Source organism: Pygoscelis adeliae, unplaced genomic scaffold (genome assembly GCF_000699105.1).
Source record: "Pygoscelis adeliae isolate BGI_AS28 unplaced genomic scaffold, ASM69910v1 Scaffold57, whole genome shotgun sequence".
Lineage (NCBI taxonomy): Eukaryota > Metazoa > Chordata > Aves > Sphenisciformes > Spheniscidae > Pygoscelis > Pygoscelis adeliae.
Genome location: NW_008825615.1, coordinates 12,340,836 through 12,359,271, shown reverse-complemented (window position 1 = coordinate 12,359,271; position 18,436 = coordinate 12,340,836). Strand labels below are relative to the sequence as shown.

The 18,436-nt window shown below is 37.9% G+C and overlaps 1 protein-coding gene across 1 annotated transcript; it reads left to right on the top strand.

Annotated features, from left to right (window-relative positions):
* Positions 1-234: 234 nt before the first annotated feature.
* PTP4A1 (protein tyrosine phosphatase type IVA, member 1) lies at positions 235-7,277 on the top strand. Its single transcript, XM_009333168.1, has 5 exons — positions 235-785; positions 2,406-2,498; positions 2,854-2,984; positions 4,628-4,702; positions 5,673-7,277. Exons 1-5 carry the CDS (start codon positions 681-683, stop codon positions 5,788-5,790), a joined length of 522 nt encoding a protein of 173 aa, XP_009331443.1. The 5' UTR covers positions 235-680; the 3' UTR covers positions 5,791-7,277.
* Positions 7,278-18,436: the final 11,159 nt, after the last annotated feature.

Here is an 18,436-nt window from a genome sequence, read left to right as displayed (position 1 = left end):
ACAACCCCATAGGGAAACTTTGTATTAAGTAAATGTATTTATTTTCAAGTAATCTTTGCGAAGAAAGGTAACAGGATTCTTACGCAAACCTAACTATTGGATTAAAAAAATAAACCTTGTGAAACTGTTTAGTTGCTCTGCTTTTATTTTTTCATTTTACAATGCTGGTGTCTTCAAAATAACATTGCTTCACCTGTGCTCATTATGCTTTTTTTTTTTCCCCTCTCTTTACAGCAGTTCTGTGGTGTTCTTGGTCACACATTTATGGAGTTTCTGAAGGGCAGTGGAGACTACTGCCAGGCACAGCACGACCTCTATGCAGACAAGTGAACTGTAGAAATTCATTACTACTCCACCAAGAAGCCCCCCTAAGAGTGGTTGACCAGGATAAGAAGTATTGAATTGAAATTGGCAGAGCATTTAACAACAGAATTCAGACCTGGATGGGGTAAACCTCAGTGCACTGCCTTTCTTTTGCCTCAGTATTACTGGATTGAAGAATTGCTGCTTCTTGTTAGGAGGTTCATTTCATTTCCCATTGCTTCCAACTTCATACTTCCAAGCACTGAGAATTTCACGTGGAGTATAGTGAAGTAGACTTCAGTTTCTCTACATCACTTCTGTATTAGAATTTTTTTTGAATCCTTTCATAATCTTGTTGCATGTTTAACTAAATCAATATGGCCCGAATGAACCGCCCAGCTCCTGTGGAAATCACCTACAAGAATATGAGATTCCTAATCACACACAATCCAACCAATGCAACCTTAAACAAATTTATAGAGGTAAGGTCAGGACAGAATTCCTACTGATGTATTTTTTTAATGCCTGAAGAGCATGCTATATTAACAATTTCCTTCTTTACTAGTTGATAACAGCTGTGGAAGCCATGTGAAGAGGTACTGAGACTGTTCGTATGTTGACTTTTTTCAAATACTAATGCCGTGCTTTGAAGACTTACAGACAAATCTATTCAGATATACTTTGGCCTTTACAAAAACATACTTCTGAAAGTGAAGCAAAGAAATAATTATACTGTCTAGTACATTATACCTTAAGTACATTGTTTAGGTCTGAAAACAGGAATTATCTGGCAGAGTTATGTAGAACAATACAAAGATCTGCTAGTGGTAGGAACTCACATTTAGATTCATCTAAAGCAGTGTAGCATTTCCTTGCACCTATTGCATAGTGATTAAAAAGAGAATAATTCACTACACATTGTGAATCAGAACCTTAGGAACAAATAACAGGATTGCAATATGCTTTCACTGCCTCTCTTTTTTCAGTATGAGCAGATCATGGTTCTAGTGTAGCTTCAGAGAATCCTCAGAGTGTCATAGTGTCTACTTGAGTGAAGTTTGTGGTGGTAGGCTTGCTCTGCATCCAAGTTGCTGAAGCTACTTTAAGTGTTTTGGTACATGCTGACATTGTTTACTGACTAAATCCAGGTGGCTTGGCATATATTCCTAGTATCTGAATTTGTCATCTAAACCTTGCGTCTACCATGTTGGAGCTATAAAGTACAGTGTTACAAGTGTGTGCATGTATACTAACAATAGGTTCCTCCATAGTTACCTCCTGGTAAGGTCCGAGTTTGTAACGCAGTCCCTCATTAGCAAGATTTTAGGTGTATTATACCTCTAGTTTGCATTCAGTGTGGAATAATTTACAAGAAGCATGGCGACGTAACATTTGCTTGCATTTATAATCTCACACTAGATAAAGTATACTTAGGCTATATGCTTCAGTCATTACCCTGACAGTTACAGTGTGAATGATGGGTTGTTGCAAGGAGAATGAAGTGAGTGCTTTTTTTTTTTTAAATAAATGGAGGTTAATAGCAAAATAGGAAGTTAAATTTTGTTATGCTCTAGTTATGATAGCTCAGGAACTGGAATAAGTTATTGTCCTGTGCTCCCAATTCTTATCAGTAACAGGTGTTACAAGCCTGTTGTTTTAAGTAGAGGGAGAGAAGGGGAGGATCTAAACTTCACTCAGGGGAGGATCTAAACCCACTCAGAATGCTCTTAGTGAAGTATGTAGCTTTGCAAACCAGGAAACTTCCTGTTCCTTTAAAAGGAATGTTCTTCTGGAGATGGGCTACTTATTTCATCAGTGTTTATCTGGATTTGATTTTTTAAAAAAAAGTCTGATCCAACATAACAAAACTTAATCTTCAGAAATATTTGCAGAAGAGCTCAAAGGTATCCATCGTTAGCACACACAAGTTTTCAGTTATTTCAGCTTTCTGTGTTCTTCACAGGGTGGCAAGCATTTGTGCGAGTTTATTTACTGAAACTTTTGGAATGAGTTAATAAGCTAACCTATTGAGAAAGTTAAATGGTAAGTGAAGTCAGTTTACTCCTAAAGCAGGTGTTGGTTTTCTTTGTTTCACTCCCAAGGAACTTAAGAAATATGGCGTTACCACAGTGGTAAGAGTGTGTGAAGCTACTTATGACACTGCTCCGGTGGAAAAAGAAGGCATTCAGGTTTTGGTAAGTAGTATAGAACCCCCCCCAAAAAAAAAAATTTCTTTTAACACCACCTTATTAACTCTACAAGTATATTCCAGTAGCTGATGGAGGCAAAAGCTGTACAGACATCCTTTCTTGTCAGGAAAAAAATCCAGTTTGAGCAAAATCATTTGCTCAATAAAAACAGATTGAAAGGAATATATTCCTAATATTGCTATAGTTATACTATTAGAAAACAATAAGCTTAAGTGGTTCCTTTAGCTGTCAGCTCTTTTGTCCATTACATCCCCTACTTTTTTTTTGTATGCACACAGCATGCAAGCATAAAGAGTTCTATCTTTATGTATGTATTTATGTATGTCATGCTATATTCTAGGATTGGCCCTTTGATGACGGTGCTCCACCATCCAACCAGATTGTTGATGATTGGCTAAACCTCCTTAAAGTTAAGTTTCGTGAAGAACCTGGTTGTTGTATTGCTGTACACTGTGTTGCTGGTCTTGGAAGGTGGGTAAAGTTTTAAACATCTGTTGAATTCCCATCCCTGGTCAGACTTGCTAAGATTTAGTACAAAAGTTTATTTGAGGCAAATGTAAAATAGTCACGTATCTAGTATTGGAATGACCTCACACTTAAAAGTAGTTCAGATGATAGGAAACTGTTGTATGTATGTATTAGACATAAATGCCTTTTAGTCAATAGACTATGCTATTATCACAGCTGTCACACAAAGACTACTAAACGAAGTAAACAAATACATTCTTGTGTCAAGCATATTGATGAGTGTCCCATTGATATTTTGTCTTGCGAGGTCTTCCTCTTTTTTTTTTCTAATGGGTTTGGTTTTCAGTGACTTACTGGTAAGTTTCTTCTTCATCCCTATTTCAGCAGTATTGCCAATCTCCTTGTACCAAGGGTATTGTAACCATTAGCCACAAACAAGTGGGGTGCTCTGGCACATCAAGACCAACTTTCATCCCAGTTGGGGGATGAAAAGTGTTCTCTAAAGTTCTGTTTCTGTCTCATTTCTAACACTGAGCCTCAAAATTTTTATGGATAATACTAAATACTCTCTTTTTAGCCCTGTTCCCTCTGTCTGCTGCCAGTATCTTAAATACAATTCCAGCAGTTGTGAGAACATGATCGTTTTGCTGCTATTGTTCTAGACTACCTGGGAACTAGATCTGTTCAAAAAGCAGTTGCCATATTCTAGCCATGCATTTCAGCATTTCCAATATAAAATGGAGGTTTCTGGTCTTGCTGTTCTTAAGCCTGGCTTATCCACTGTTTGCATTATAGCTTCACACATAACAAAGTTGACTGTAGTGGTGAATGGTACCAAAACAAGTCTTCTTCAGCTGCTTACAATATCATCTGTTGATTTTTTTCCTCAAAATTGGGCAGTTAACTAGTTGAAAAGAAGATCCTAGCTTTTTATCATGTAAGGTTTTTTAAGTGCCTGAACACATAAAACCACTTAAGCTTGCTACTAGATGCACAAGTCTGTTGCTAGTGTGTGGCATGGGGTTTTGTCTTGGTTTTCGTTGTTTTGGAGTTGGTTTTTTTTGCCGTAAATTGCTAACGTATTCGATTTTGATTTGTGTCAAGCCTTGCTAACTGAAAACTGTATTCTGTCAGATGAAGAATACTGTGGCAAGCAAGGAAATCCTAGGGGGTGGGCAATGGCCTGTGGATTGCAGCTGTTCCTAAAACTCGTGACACTAGTTCTAGGACTTGTCAGTTCTTATTGGACCTCACCCCTCTTGTGACTTCTGCTTTGGGCTCCTGACTGCTTCTAAGAATGGTTGTTAGAAATCCATATGGAAGTCTTCCCCAGAATCAATTGGCTTTGAAACAAACGGGTAAAGATTACTTGCATTTTATTCCTCTCCTATACCTAAAGTCAGGTGAACAAAGCTAAGGTTGACCAGAGTCAATTTAAACCCCTTTCTTAATGAGGATGGGTAGCTCGAAAACAGATGGTATAATGGCTAAGTTAATGTAAAAATGCCTTCTGCCCATCTTTTTTTTGCTTCCCCAGGGAAGAAGCATCAGATAGACACAGAGGGACAGAAAAGAGAACTGGGGAAAGTAAAGTTTCTTCTAAGTATGCACTGGCAAATGCTAACTGAATAATTTTTTTTTACCAGAGCTCCAGTCTTAGTTGCTCTTGCACTGATAGAATGTGGAATGAAGTATGAAGATGCAGTGCAGTTCATAAGACAGTAAGTATGAAGCTAGTTTTAAAAAAACAAAAAAAAAAACCCAAACAAAAACCCTAACTTTCAGTTAGATCTGCAGGGTTGTCTTTATTTGTACACATAAGAGGCAGAATACCTTTGAAATTTAGGTTCTGAGGTAGCTAGACCTAACACTCATTCACGTTTGTGGATCCTTTCTTCTGTATTAGATCAGAGTGTTCTAAACAGTTCCTCCTAGTCTTTTCTGGTAGTCTACCAAAGAAAAATATTTCCTTGGGTTTTTTATAAATGTAAGTTGGATGAGAATGAAGTTAAGGCATTGAGACTAAAATCACAGGTTTCAACTATATTTAAAAGAAGCTGCAGCTCATAAATAATACCAAAATACTTCTTGCATAATTGCCAAGCCTTTAAAGAATTAAATTCAGCTTGTACATCTTAGCAGGCTGGTGTATATTAAGTGAGGAACAGGAAGCCAGGTACATATTCCAAACACTCAATAAAAATGTACCCCTCTTTCACACACTTCTGGTTTCAGAAAATCAAGAAAGCTCAATTTCTCTTCAGCTTCTTATTATGGGGAGTTACAATGTTTATGTACTTTCTTAATATTGTACTATTTTCATAATTATTTTAAGAGACCGAATAACTTCAGCTTTCTTAAAAAGACTGTATCATGTCTGCTCTGTAGCTTCCTTCTGAAGTTTCTTCTAAAGATCTTAATGTAAGATCTTTGGCTTGTGTATATCAGAGGCTAAAACACTGTCTAAAATGCTATGCACTCCTTTGAGCATGTGGTCCAATGAGGTATTTGTGAAAGGAAGCTACCACCCTCTTTCCTGACACTTAATGTTTAGTTACCCTTATTCTGGTTACAGTCTTGACTTAATGGTGTGGGGTTTAAGTGACCTGAAATATTTTTCTCTGGCTGGCGATATTATTTCACTGGGCAGTGGGTTAATGTTCTGTTTAAAATATTTTTTCATCCATCTAGGAAGCGGCGTGGAGCTTTTAACAGCAAGCAACTTCTGTACTTGGAGAAATACCGCCCCAAGATGCGTCTGCGTTTTAAAGACTCCAATGGTCACCGAAATAATTGTTGTATTCAGTAAAGCTCAACAGCCTATAGTACTTCTTTGGGATTAAAGGATGGAAACTAGAATTAAGCAGACTGCATGCCAAAGACATGAGTCTGATATTTTTTTTTAGTAGTAAAGGAAGCTTCCTTAGGAGTATTTAACAGGCTAAAGGCTTAGTAGAAATGCAACCTGTATGTTTAGATAAATACCCATCTGTTTGGAGACCCAGTAAATGTTTTTGCTGTACCCTGTTTCTGAGCTGTCTCCTTGTTCATTAATGACCAGTTCAAATGTCCTTTAATCACACCATTGAGTCTTAACCACCTAGTTTCAACTACTAAAAATTGGGGTACTAAAATCAATCTGTAGAGGGATTAGGTGCCAAAATACCCAGCATATCAGCTACATGGTTTTCCTTATAAATGAGCATAGTTCTGATGACATGAGAACTACCAGCTTATCTGGACCTTACTATCTTTTTTTCTACAGTCATTTCAATATTGAAGAATATGGCCTCTAAGATAGTCTTGCCTGCTCACTGTATGTTTTGTCTCCCACAATCGCACTAGAATTACCAGGATTTGCACAGTCTGTCTTTTTAATACTATCAATTACAGCAACTTTTTACCCCAGCGTCTGTACTTTTCTGTTATCCAAACCTCTCCATTTTACAAATCATTACTCTCTGGTTACTCATGTAGAAAATCTTTTAAATTGTACAGAAGCACACAAGTCTTTAATGTCTCCAGACAAAAAGCCTTACAGTAAAATTAATGTTGGCACTTCGTGTGCAACTTAATAGAGGGCCTGAAAAGGTTGGGAGGGGCTATTTAATATTTCTAGTAAAATGTTGCCTTTGTCTTGTGCAGGAAGTATAGAATATGCCCTTTACTTCAGTAAATATTTTTTTAAAACGTAGAAAGGCTTTGTTATTGTAGCTAAAAATTCTTAATCAGAAAATTTCTGAAAAATCTTGTAGTTTCTTTTACTGTATCTATGAAAGTTGTTTACCAACTATTGCTTTGTTGAAAGTGTGATTATTTTTTTTCTTTTGTTTTTCCTCCTTGAGTTTCTGCTATGACTTGGGCAGACCTCTGTAATATTTTGTATGCCTTTCAAGCTGCGTAACTTAATATTTGGATACTTGATAATTTGTTTTATTATGTAATTGATAAAATGGTGATGTGTATTAATGTTAGTTCAACCATATATTTATACTGTCTTGGGAATGTGTGGTTATAGTTCTGTGGGAGAAATAATTTTGCCAGTGTTCACCAGCTTGTAAAATCTAGTGCGAGAGCTTAAACATCTAAATAAATACTGAAATGCACTTACGAAGTTTGCTGAAACGCTCATGACTTTCACTTATTTTTGTGTACTTTGTCAGCAATTTTGAGGTGCCTAAATTCAGAATCTATCCAGGCATCTATTTTCTTTTTTTAGATCTGGGCCTGAATGTCCCCTTTGCTGTAATGTTTGCTGTTTTGTTTTACTCAAAAATAAATGTGGACAAAAATTAATAGCAGAAAGTACGGTATTTCTTTATGTAGCTTACTTGTCACTTCCCTTCCCCAGTACTAAAATAGGTTACTTGCTTAGTGTTCTTCAAACTGTCTTTGCAGTAAATGCAGAAGAGTATACATATCTGTAAAGCTTGGAGAACACTTGTATCCGTAGCATTAGAATTTAATTACAAAATAGTATGATACAATGCTTCATTGTCAAGACTGAAGCTATGTCCAAACAGAAGATATCCCAAAAATTATGTGAGCTAAGACCTGTGCAAATTAAGAGTTTCCAGAGAGTGGTGACCAAACTTCAGGATGAGAACTGGAAGGTGCTCTTAGTAGAGGTGCTGTTCTTACTGATGATGATAAGCTCAGGTCCACGTCTACTTAAAATTAAGCTATGGTTAAACATATCTTGCCTTTCTAAATGGTGAGGTGGGATGCTATGTACAACACGATTCCATGAGACTTCTGAAGGATTGCTTTTGGAAAGGTACAGTCTCATTATAAAGAGCACTTTGAAATTCTGTACGATTTTAAAATGCCTGAAACAATATAATTTAGCTTAGTCTGTAAAGTAGTAAAACTCTTAACTAGTTCAGCTTTCCTTTGGAAGTTAAACTTGGTTTAAAGGGTATTTTGATTAAAGGAATACAGCTTCATTTGGCTGAGGAGGTAAGGCCTTTTCTTTTGGAATGATGCCCAAAGTCTTCAATGTTTCTACTGTCAAGATAGACTAGACTTTAGGAACAATTGCAAAGACAAAATGTACGAAAATTCTGTAACTCAGCAGTTCGGTGAGCTGATACAAATCATAGAATCATTTAGGTTGGAAAGGACTTTTAAGATCACTGAGTCCAACCGTTAACCTAGCACTGCCAAGACCACCACTAAGCCATGCCCTTAAGTACCACATCTACACGTCTTTTAAATACCTCCAGGGATGGTGACTCAACCATTTCCCTGGGCAGCCTGTTCCAATGCTTGACCACCCTTTTGGTGAAGAAATTTTTCCTAATACCCAATCTAAACCTCCCCAGGTGCAACTTGAGGCCATTTCCTCTTGTCCTATTGTTTGTTACTTGGGAGAAGAGACCGACACCCACCTTGCTACAACCTCCTTTCAGGTAGTTGTTTAACACAGATTAGTATCCAAGTACAGTTAAAAATATGAATTTGGTCACTCAGGGAACTAGGAGGAATCTGTAAAACAACCACCAGTAAAATGCCTGTGAATTTTTTACTTATTTGAAATTATTAGTGCTATTTCTGTACATATATTTTGCTGTGTTTCCACAGGATTTACAGGGGTAGGGAGGGCTGTGTTTAGGTTAAGAGCTCTAACATGTTAGTGATGGAAGCTTGGTCTTCTGAACTCTTTAAACTTGAGACTGGGCTTGACTTCAGTTGATTTCAGTAAACTGAGATTTCCAAAGAGAAAAAACTTTTGCATAATGAGTGTGTGTCTGTTTAAAGCAAAGATCAAGTCAACTTCTGAACTGTTTCCACATTTAGACATGAACCCCTAAAGAACAGAAAATGTCTCTTCCTCTTTTGTCTAATAACTCTGGTAGGTTTTAGGGACTAAAATGTTGAACATACTCAAAATGTGAAGATAAGATAGCAGATGGAAGTACATAAAACAAGTTAAATAAAGTTCTATGTAATTTATATGAATTTACAAATAAAAGGGAAGAAAAGCTTAAATGGAATTACTGTATCTTCACATAAGCTAAAGCCTCGCATGGAAGACAGGCTCTACTGTTACATCTAATTTTAGATGCTTAGAGTGACTATATAACTGCTTTGTCCTTTCTTCAAGAGTTAGGTTGTGGTAGTACTTAATTACATGATAGCACATTCTTGTCTACTAGACTGTGTTTTGTGCTGTGGACCTAATGGCTTGGGTGAGTATGGTTTGTAAATGGTGGTAGTATTTGGGATGACATGGGATTCCTTGGCATGTAGCAGAAGTTAAATATGGGAAATAGGGGGAGAGGGAGAGCATGATCTTGCAATTATTGCAGCATAAAACTGATGGGTTCTCTATATTGTTCTGTCATGTAGTCCCTCAATAATGCTGAGGAAAGATAGTTAAACAAGATATTCTGTAACTGGATATCCAAAACCAGGTATAATCTGATTTTTTTGCATCTGATTCTCAGAAGTGCTGAGCAGTCAGTTTCAACTGAAGTCTGTAAAAACTGTACTTAAATATATATGAAATTATGTAGCACTACATATTTCTGAACAGTCCTGAAGCATTTCAGACTGAGTACTCAGAAGTAGTTAATACTTCTGATCGTTAGTCTCCCTGGTCTTCAGTTCTCTATGCATAAAAATCCATTCATTACAGTCCTCACATAAGGAGGGCGGTTGTGGAGATAAGCAGTAATTTCTGAAGTAATCAGACCCATCTGTATTATTGCAGAAGAAACAGCAGGAAAATGTGTAATTCTGTATTGAGTACAAATTCTACGTTAGACTTAAGATCTTCTTTGGCCATAAGAAAAGTAGTAAAGCACTGCTCATTCATGGGACCGTATTTTAGATTTGTTGGGATTTTGCTGTATCATTAAGCAAGTATTTTCTGTAAGTATGGGGGAGGTTGTCAAACTGGAAATCATAGTAATCTATTTGGAACAACATTATCTTTTTGTACATATTTATGTAATCCCTACTGAGGTTATCACCACTGTAATAAAAAGAATAGTTACAATTTGCAAGTTGAATTCAATTCTTAAAATCAGGCTGAAATTTGGTGGATTTTTTTAGTAGCTGGAGGGACTCATCTAAACAAATACGGACTTTCACATGTGAGTAAAGGCTTCCCTTACACTCGGTGGAAGGGATTTTGCACTTCTTGGGCAACTAATTGTATGCTAAGAGAGATACCTAAAATAGTTTAGATTAAGAGTTCTGTAAAGGTGAGAGCATAGTCTGTAAAGGGAGCATGGGACAGCATATTCAGTTTGCAGTGTTGGTATCTACAGATAGATTAAGTAAATCTCACCTAACTTGTCTAAGTGCAATAGTCCAAAGTGTCAGGTGAAGTATTGGGTATTTCTCTCAACATACCCTGCTCTTAAGGTGTAATAAACATTGACAATTATAACCTGATTTGATTTTTATTGATACGGATTTATGCTACAGGTAACCACAGCAAGCCATATTAGGCATTATTTTCCTCTTGATGATCGCCTGCATGAATGCTGTTAATTTTGATAGCTATTGTTCTAATGCATTCTATCCTATGCATTTATAATTAATTATCTCAATAACAACACAAGTTACTTATCAGTGAAAAACATCTTTGTCAGGTAATAGTGGTTAAATAGTGGTCTGACAAGAAACGATAAGGACAGTGCCAGAAGATCAGGTTGCCTGCTTCAATTTCTGATTCAAATGAGAACCCTTTCAAAGCGTAGCTGAAGAAAACCAGGTACCACAGTGTGCAGATACATGGGAATGCTCAACATAGAAATACTCAAATAGTAGAAGACATTCAATCTCAATATTACATGTAACCTGTGTCAGTGTAACAAAACCTAAATAAGTATATAGAAAGGGTATTTTCTAGTGGGCTGGAGTCTTAATTCCATTTTATTGGTGGAGTAATAGCAGTAGCATATCCTTATCCTTCATACAAATGTGCACGACAATACTTTGTCAGCGAGTTTCACAGATGCTTGTTCTGGAGAAAATAGAACTTGAATTACATTTGGGTTTGGAGGAGAAATAATTGAAGACAATAAACTCTTCTTCCCAATCTACAGGACCATAGTTACAATACTGATCTGAACTGGACAGTGCCGCTTCAGCATTGTCACACACTTCATTGGCTGGTACTAATAGGAGGCTACACACTACTTACTTTGCCTTCTTCAATTCCCCGGTAAATCTGTGCGTCACAAGGTAGGGCATGCAAACCCTGAACTTATCTCTAACATTTCAATTCAACTCTACAACAACTTTCAATACATCCTAATAAAAGCACATAAAGGCAACGGGGGCATAGCAGATCTGCAAAACTGTGAAGAAGTTCCCTTATACTGCAAGTACAATCATCCCTTTAAGCTTAATATACAAGGTTTTCTACAGTAATACACACACCCATATCCCAGGGATGGGCTACCCTACTCTCTTCTCCCCCATTTGGTATGGCAGGATTCTCACTTCTCCCTTCCTCCTAACAGGCAGCTCCTTGTAGGATGCTATGGAGGATGGGTACCTAGCAGGAGCTACATAGCCTTGATGCTCTTAGGCACTGCCTCAGATCTCCCCACATGGAGTGTCTCTGCACTATATCTTTATGCAGTCAGGATTAATTTGGCTAATGGGCAGGCTTTTTTTCTAGGCAGACACTTGGTGGTCGTTTCCCATTTTAATCTAATCAGTCAGACAATTTTATAATATCCAATCACTTTGTGTTGTTAAGGAGGCTATCCTTCTGATGGAGAGTAGACAAACTTCCCCACATTTGTGTTTAATCACAAACCTGACTTGACTTTTTTTACTTCTCCCATTCTCAGGCTTCATTCAGATGTCTGATCTCAGTTAGCTCTTTGCTGCATAAGGCTTGTTTCATACCTTGGGAGTCTTGGCCTCCCAAGTTCTTGACTTCCTTATTTTGTTCCTATTTTCCCTGTCCAGAAGTTCTTGGTCATTTCCATTTCACTTGTCTACTTGTCCTCAAAACTCGCTTCTGGACTTCCTTAATTGGTACCTAGTTTTCTTCACTGGAAAAAATTAAGAAGTACTATTCAATGGCACTTGATGTTTACATTCCTGTCTCAATTGTCTTCCAGCACCACCAAGTATTTATGCTACTTTAAACTTGGGTCTCAGTAAGTTTTATTAAATAGCAAGCCCTTCCCCCTTGGAAATGTAAAAGGAGAAAATTGGGAGATTCTGAGCCAAGTCCAGGAAGGAAATTAGAGAGAATTATCATATATTCTTGGGTTGAAGCAGTAGGATGTTTTTGAAGGAAATCCCCTAATTGTCCCGTTTAGAGACACAGAATAATTTAGATTGGACAAAACATTAGGAGGTGATCTAGTCCAGCCCCATGCTCAAAGCAGGGCTAACTTCACAATTAGATCAGGTTATTCAGGAGCCTGTCTAGTCAAGTTTTGAGTAGCTCCAAGGATGGAAATAACTCAGCCCCTCCAGACATCTGTTCTAGGGTTTGACTGCCCTCCCAGTGAATGCTCTTCCCTTGGTAGCTCATCAGAATTTTCCTGGATGCAATTTGCCTGTTTCTCCCATTTTTTCACTATGACCTCCAAAAGAGTCTGCCTCTTCCTCTCTACATCCACCTGCTAGGTAGCTGAGACAGCAGTAAAATTCCCTCCTCAGCCTCATCCTAAGGGTGAAGAAACACAGATCTTTCAGTACACCATATGCTCCAAGCCTCTAATCATCTCGGTGACCCTCCACCGGAGTTCAGTCCAGTTTGTCAACATTTTTCTTGTACTGGGGAGCTTAAAACTGGACATAGAACTCCAGATGCGGTCTATAATCACTTCCCTTGACCTGCTGCCTGCTCTCTTTCTGATGCAATCTTTCTATTCAATTTGTCCACCAGGTCCTTTCTTGCCAACTGACCCCCAGCCTGTACCAGTGCATGGGCTATTACATCCCAGATGCAGGACTTAACAACATAAATGACATCTGTTGCTCTCCCTTCATCCACTGAATCAATCACCTCATCATATGCTATTAGATTGGTCAGACATAGCTTGACCTTGGTAAATCCAAGTTGGCTTGTACACCATCCCTTCTTTTTCATGTGCTTAGACATGGCTTCCAGGAGGATTTGCTCCATAACCTTCCTGGGAAAGGAAGTGAGGCTGATGGGTCTGTATTTCCCTGGATTCTCTTTCTTGCCTTTCTTGAAGGTGTGCATGAAGTTTTCCTTTCTCCAGTCATCAGAAACCTCCCCAATCACCATGACCTTTCAAAGATGAGAGCAGTCCCACAACAACTTCCGCCAGCTTCAACAGTACCCTGGCATGCATCCCATCTGGTCCAGTTGGCTTAATTGCTCCTAAACTCCATCTTTCTCTACTGTGCCTCAGTGTTGAATAAGAAGACAAAGGTTACAAAGTTTATGGAAATAAGGATGTAGAATGAGAATACTTCACATGGAAGAAATTCCAAAGAGCTTTATATTTTCTAGTTGGAGAGACTGGAAAATGCCAACCTCCAAATTTGGAAAGAACTGACTCTTCACATTTCAAGTTCAGAGGCAAGAGGTGCTGATCTCTTCTCCCTGGTATCCAGTGACAGGACGCGTGGGCACGGTTCAAAGCTGCGCCAGGGGAGGTTTAGACCGGACATGAGGAAGCATTTCTTTACCGAGAGGGTGGTCAGTCACTGGAACAGGCTTCCTAGAGAGGTGGTCGATGCCCCAAGCCTGTCAGTGTTTAAGAGGCATTTGGACAATGCCCTTAATGACATGCTTTAACTTTTGGTCAGCCATGAAGTGGTCAGGCAGTTGGACTAGGTGATCACTGTAGGTCACTTCCAACTGAAATATTTTCTTTTTTTCTCTTCTCTTTCTTTTCTTTTTTCTTTTCTTTTTTCTTTTCTTTTTTCTTTTCTTTTTTCTTTTCTTTTTTCTTTTCTTTTTTCTTTTCTTTTTTCTTTTCTTTTTTCTTTTCTTTTTTCTTTTCTTTTTTCTTTTCTTTTTTCTTTTCTTTTTTCTTTTCTTTTTTCTTTTCTTTTTTCTTTTCTTTTTTCTTTTCTTTTTTCTTTTCTTTTTTCTTTTCTTTTTTCTTTTCTTTTTTCTTTTCTTTTTTCTTTTCTTTTTTCTTTTCTTTTTTCTTTTCTTTTTTCTTTTCTTTTTTCTTTTCTTTCTTTTCTTTTCTTTTCTTTTCTTTTCTTTTCTTTTCTTTTCTTTTCTTTTTCTATTCTAATTTGTGTACCATGACAAAGTCAGAGGCAGGCTCCCAGGGGCACAGTTTTTTGCATCTATTGTAGCTAAGGCTGGGATTGAACCATGCAACTGCGGTTGTCTCCCTGCATACCCAACCTCTCTACCTGAGGAGCGCTGGGAACAGAGGCCTGTCTGTGTCGGCAGGACACCGAAGCTAGGAATGGATTTTCTGCAGAGCTGAGTGGTGCACAGCCAGCATCCCTATGAGCACTCCCACATCACATATTGTTTGTGATGCATAGGTATGTAGGTTCCCACTCACTCAGACTGCAAACATAGTACTGTATAGCTGGAGATTAACAAGTTCAGTATCTATACATAAGAATAGGGAAAAAATGAGTAGGGCAGCTTTGGGCCTGTGATAATAATTACAAATTCTGAGGGGAAACACATAGGTGGAATAAAATGCTGAATGGATTTTCCAGAGGTCATTATGCCGTATGAGAAATTATTAGTTAAACTGGAGAAGGAGAGTTAGTAGAACAGTTTTAAGGTAGAAAAAGAGGGAGACAATAACAGATAATAATGGAAAGCTGGAGAGAGGTTGAGTGGAATTCCTCAACAATTGATTTGGGAACTGCACTTTTTTGTATATGTATATATAATAATAAATATATAATACATAACATGTAAGCCTATATATAATATATAAACATATATATAAAATTAGTTAATAGTGTTACATAAAGCCTGGAATATGATCAAGAATTGTGCTGACTGAGGAAGATCAGAATGGTATGCACAGTCCTTGTTACGTTTGTCCAGGACAGATGAATTCAAACTAAAGCATGTGTGCTTAATAAGATTTCTTCTCCAACAGCCTGGGGGACTCTTAGCAATATCAAATTCAAACTTCGAATCTTTTAAGGTCTTTCATTTGATTTTGCTTTCCAGAGTGATGTATCATATATCCTTCATTCACAAACGAATTTATTTTATTGCATTTTTCCTTAGTCTTTATTTACATTTTTTCTTTATTTAGAATCATGTGATTAAGAAACAATTCACTTATTTCTGTACAGTGGTCACCTTAAGGTCTCTTGGTTCTGTGCTCTGATATTCAACAGAACAGCCCCACAATTCAGCAATCCCAGCAAAAAGGCATATTGCCAGTCTCTATTTCTAGCACCATGCCCGTGCCCCTGCTACTTGATGCAACATCACACTTGTTGGCAGGAAAAACACTTAAGACAACTGGTTATTGAACAGGCATAGAGTGCAGAGATGAATGGAGAACATGTGTGCAAAGGAAATACAATGCTTACCCTTACTGGAAAAGCAGAGAGGAAATCTCACAAGTCAGAAACCAGCCTTACAGAAAACTTGTACAGATTTTTAATGCAAGATATATCATGTACACACTACAACGTATATGAATAAATCTATAGGAATACATATAGAAAATTACTTATGTGAATAAAATTTTCTTAAAATAATTGATGCTCTCTCAGATCTCGCCTTACAAATATACAGAAAAAAAAGCCCTGATAAATTATCAAATGAGCATTTATTCAAAATAAAATTATTTTTTACTATCATCTACTACCATATGATCGCCTCCACAGAACATAAAAATTAAGGTAAACAGTACTGGAGTGAAATCTCAGGTATTCAGAGGATCAGTAACTCTAGCAGCAGTTCCATAGGCAACTGCCCAAACTAGTTTGGAAGATAAGTCTCAAAGGCCTGTTTTGTGCTAGCTATCGTAGTTTGTTTTCCTGTAGCGCTCCAAAACTTCATTCAAGGAATTTTTTTTTTCCTGGTTTACACAAATCTCTGCAAATAACTGCAACTCCATCTTGTTTTCTGGGATAAAATGTCTTTTTTGAGTCTCAAATTTGTGTATTCCATTGGATAATTCTTAATAAATAGCTTGTGGCTTCTGTATGTTTCATCTCTCTACTAAAATCTACCCTTAGTCATACAATCAATGGGTAAACATCCTTTGTCTTCAGAACCTCGCCTTTGTTCACCAAGCTGTATTGTTAATTTTAAAAGCCACAGTCCCTTTCACCTGTGGAACTGAATGGTTTTCTGCTGCTTTCTAGAGTATGACATGCAACTGCCGTTTGCTCCAATGACTGGCAGCTGCTAATGAGTCTTTATGTGGGGAAAGAGAATGTTCTTATCTTAAACTTGGTGGAAAGTGGGTAAAGTGAAACATGTTACAGTTCCTGTACTAACTAAAGCAAGGAAAGGTGGGCAATGAAAGGAATAGTGTCAAAATCAGACATTCTTCATAAAAAGATGTGCATTTTCACTATGGGACTAGAAAATTTTAGATTCTTGGCTGTTATTGTTCTGCATTTGAAAAAGTCAAAGAATTCTTATTACAACTAGAAAAGATCTGAAGAACTAGCAGTTTTAAATTTTGCTAAGGACTAGTTCACAATAACTTATATCCAATAGGCTTCAAATGAGCTAAGTATGGAGCTTCCTGAACTATTGATATTGGCAGATCCTGGGTATTGTGAACAGGCAGTCTGCCGTTCACCCTGGCAAATGTGGTATGAAAGGCAGCTATCTAATTATTAAGAGGTGCAAATGTAATATTTACGACTTTTCACAAAACAGACAGCAGAAAAATAGAAGCTTGTTCAGTGTTGTAAATTCAGCAGATAAATGCAACTGCTGCTCTAGTATATATACTTTAATTTCTTTCAGAGGTCTAATTCTGCTTTATATGCCATTCTAGGAAGTTATGTAATTTACAAAATAAATGCAACACTTGGGTTTTAAGATCATTTAAATCAAGTGTCTTGAGAAAATTCAAATAGACATACCCAGCCAAAAAAAGATGTTCCTGTGAGACTTTGAATAGTTATTGGCCTACTGCTATAACATATCTCAGCTTTTGACAGTGGCAAGTACTACCCTGCAGCATGGGAGAAAACCTGTTAGTCTGCTACCATACCCAATAACTTCTTTATTCAGTTAAGCGTATGGAGCAATTTAACTCCTTTCTATATTTTCACAACTGGAGAACTGGTAATTAACACTGAAAAGCGAGCCATGTTTAAGACCAGTACGATATCTGACTGTGTATAGTATGTTCTCAAAAATACTGTTTAGAAAAAAACATGGAAGGGCAGAGGGGAGGGCTGTAAGGAGAATCATTCAGGAACCTCTTGGGAGAAAGAGTTGCAGCTGAAAAGAGACTTGAACTATAGGCAAAGAAACCGCCTTCTGCTGCTGCTGCTGCTGCTTTCTCTTGTGTTCAGGGCACTAGTAGACCGTTTCCTGAAAATAAATAGGTTGCTTTCCAACAGAAACAACTTGCAGGATCTGGACTATTACCAAGTAGCTCATGTGCAAAGGGATGACGTGATAAAAACGTCGCTAGGAAAGATAGCAGATGGTGCAGTTGTAATTCTGTATAGTTCTGTCATTGTATACAAAGATCTCTGTAACACCTATTGAATTGTCCATCGTGGTGTTTTCTTTTTTTTTTTTTTCAAATGTTAAACCACAACATCGTTGCAAGCAGTGGACAAGTGCACTATATATGTGACAAGCAATTGTGACTATAAAGGGACTGGCACAGTGTGGGTCATGGCAAAAGAGAAGTATACAAACTCTATGAAACTGAGATGGGTCACTAGAGTTATGTGAGTTTTTAAAGTGTGAAGAAGAAACTGAATAGGGCAATGAACAATGATCAGATTACTAGCAGTGCTTTGTCTGGTGCTTTTGTCAAAAGTAATGAGATCTAAACGGTTGAATGCCAGAAAATTTGTGCGATGCAGTGGAATGCAAATGTGTTTAACCGAATTTCACTTCAGACAGCAATTTCATTTCTTAGTATAATCTCGACAATGTATCACAGGTTTCGCGCCTTGCTGAAAGACTGTGCCTGAAAAGCCTTTGAAGAAATTAGTGCAATGAGCCCAGGAGCTCAGTTCTGTGCCATCGTAAGAAGGCAGTATTTTTTTGAAGATGCTTGCCTTGCCTCCCACCAAGAAGATGCCTGTGTCGAGAGGCAGCATGTGACACGTCTCCCCGGGACTGACGGGCTCTGGAAATCGCTCCTGTGCAACCTGCAGTAACCGATGAACCTGGCACATCCAGAGCTGAAGGAATCTGCCCAAGGCCGCCGGCGCACAGGAAGGATTGACAACAAGCGGGTTGGGTAACGCCGACTGCACCGAGGAGGGTGGCAGCTCCTATTTGCAGACAAAGGCCACAGAATTACACACGCACCCCTCGGAGCGGTGCCGGGCCGGCCATCCTC

Bases quoted from the DNA above. Each gene is read 5' to 3' on its own strand.
- PTP4A1 (XM_009333168.1), top strand. From the start codon at position 681: ATGGCCCGAATGAACCGCCCAGCTCCTGTGGAAATCACCTACAAGAAT. The intron at 2,985-4,627 runs GTGGGTAAAGTT...TTTTTTTACCAG, and splicing joins TGTGTTGCTGGTCTTGGAAG to AGCTCCAGTCTTAGTTGCTC. The intron at 4,703-5,672 runs GTAAGTATGAAG...TCATCCATCTAG, and splicing joins GCAGTGCAGTTCATAAGACA to GAAGCGGCGTGGAGCTTTTA.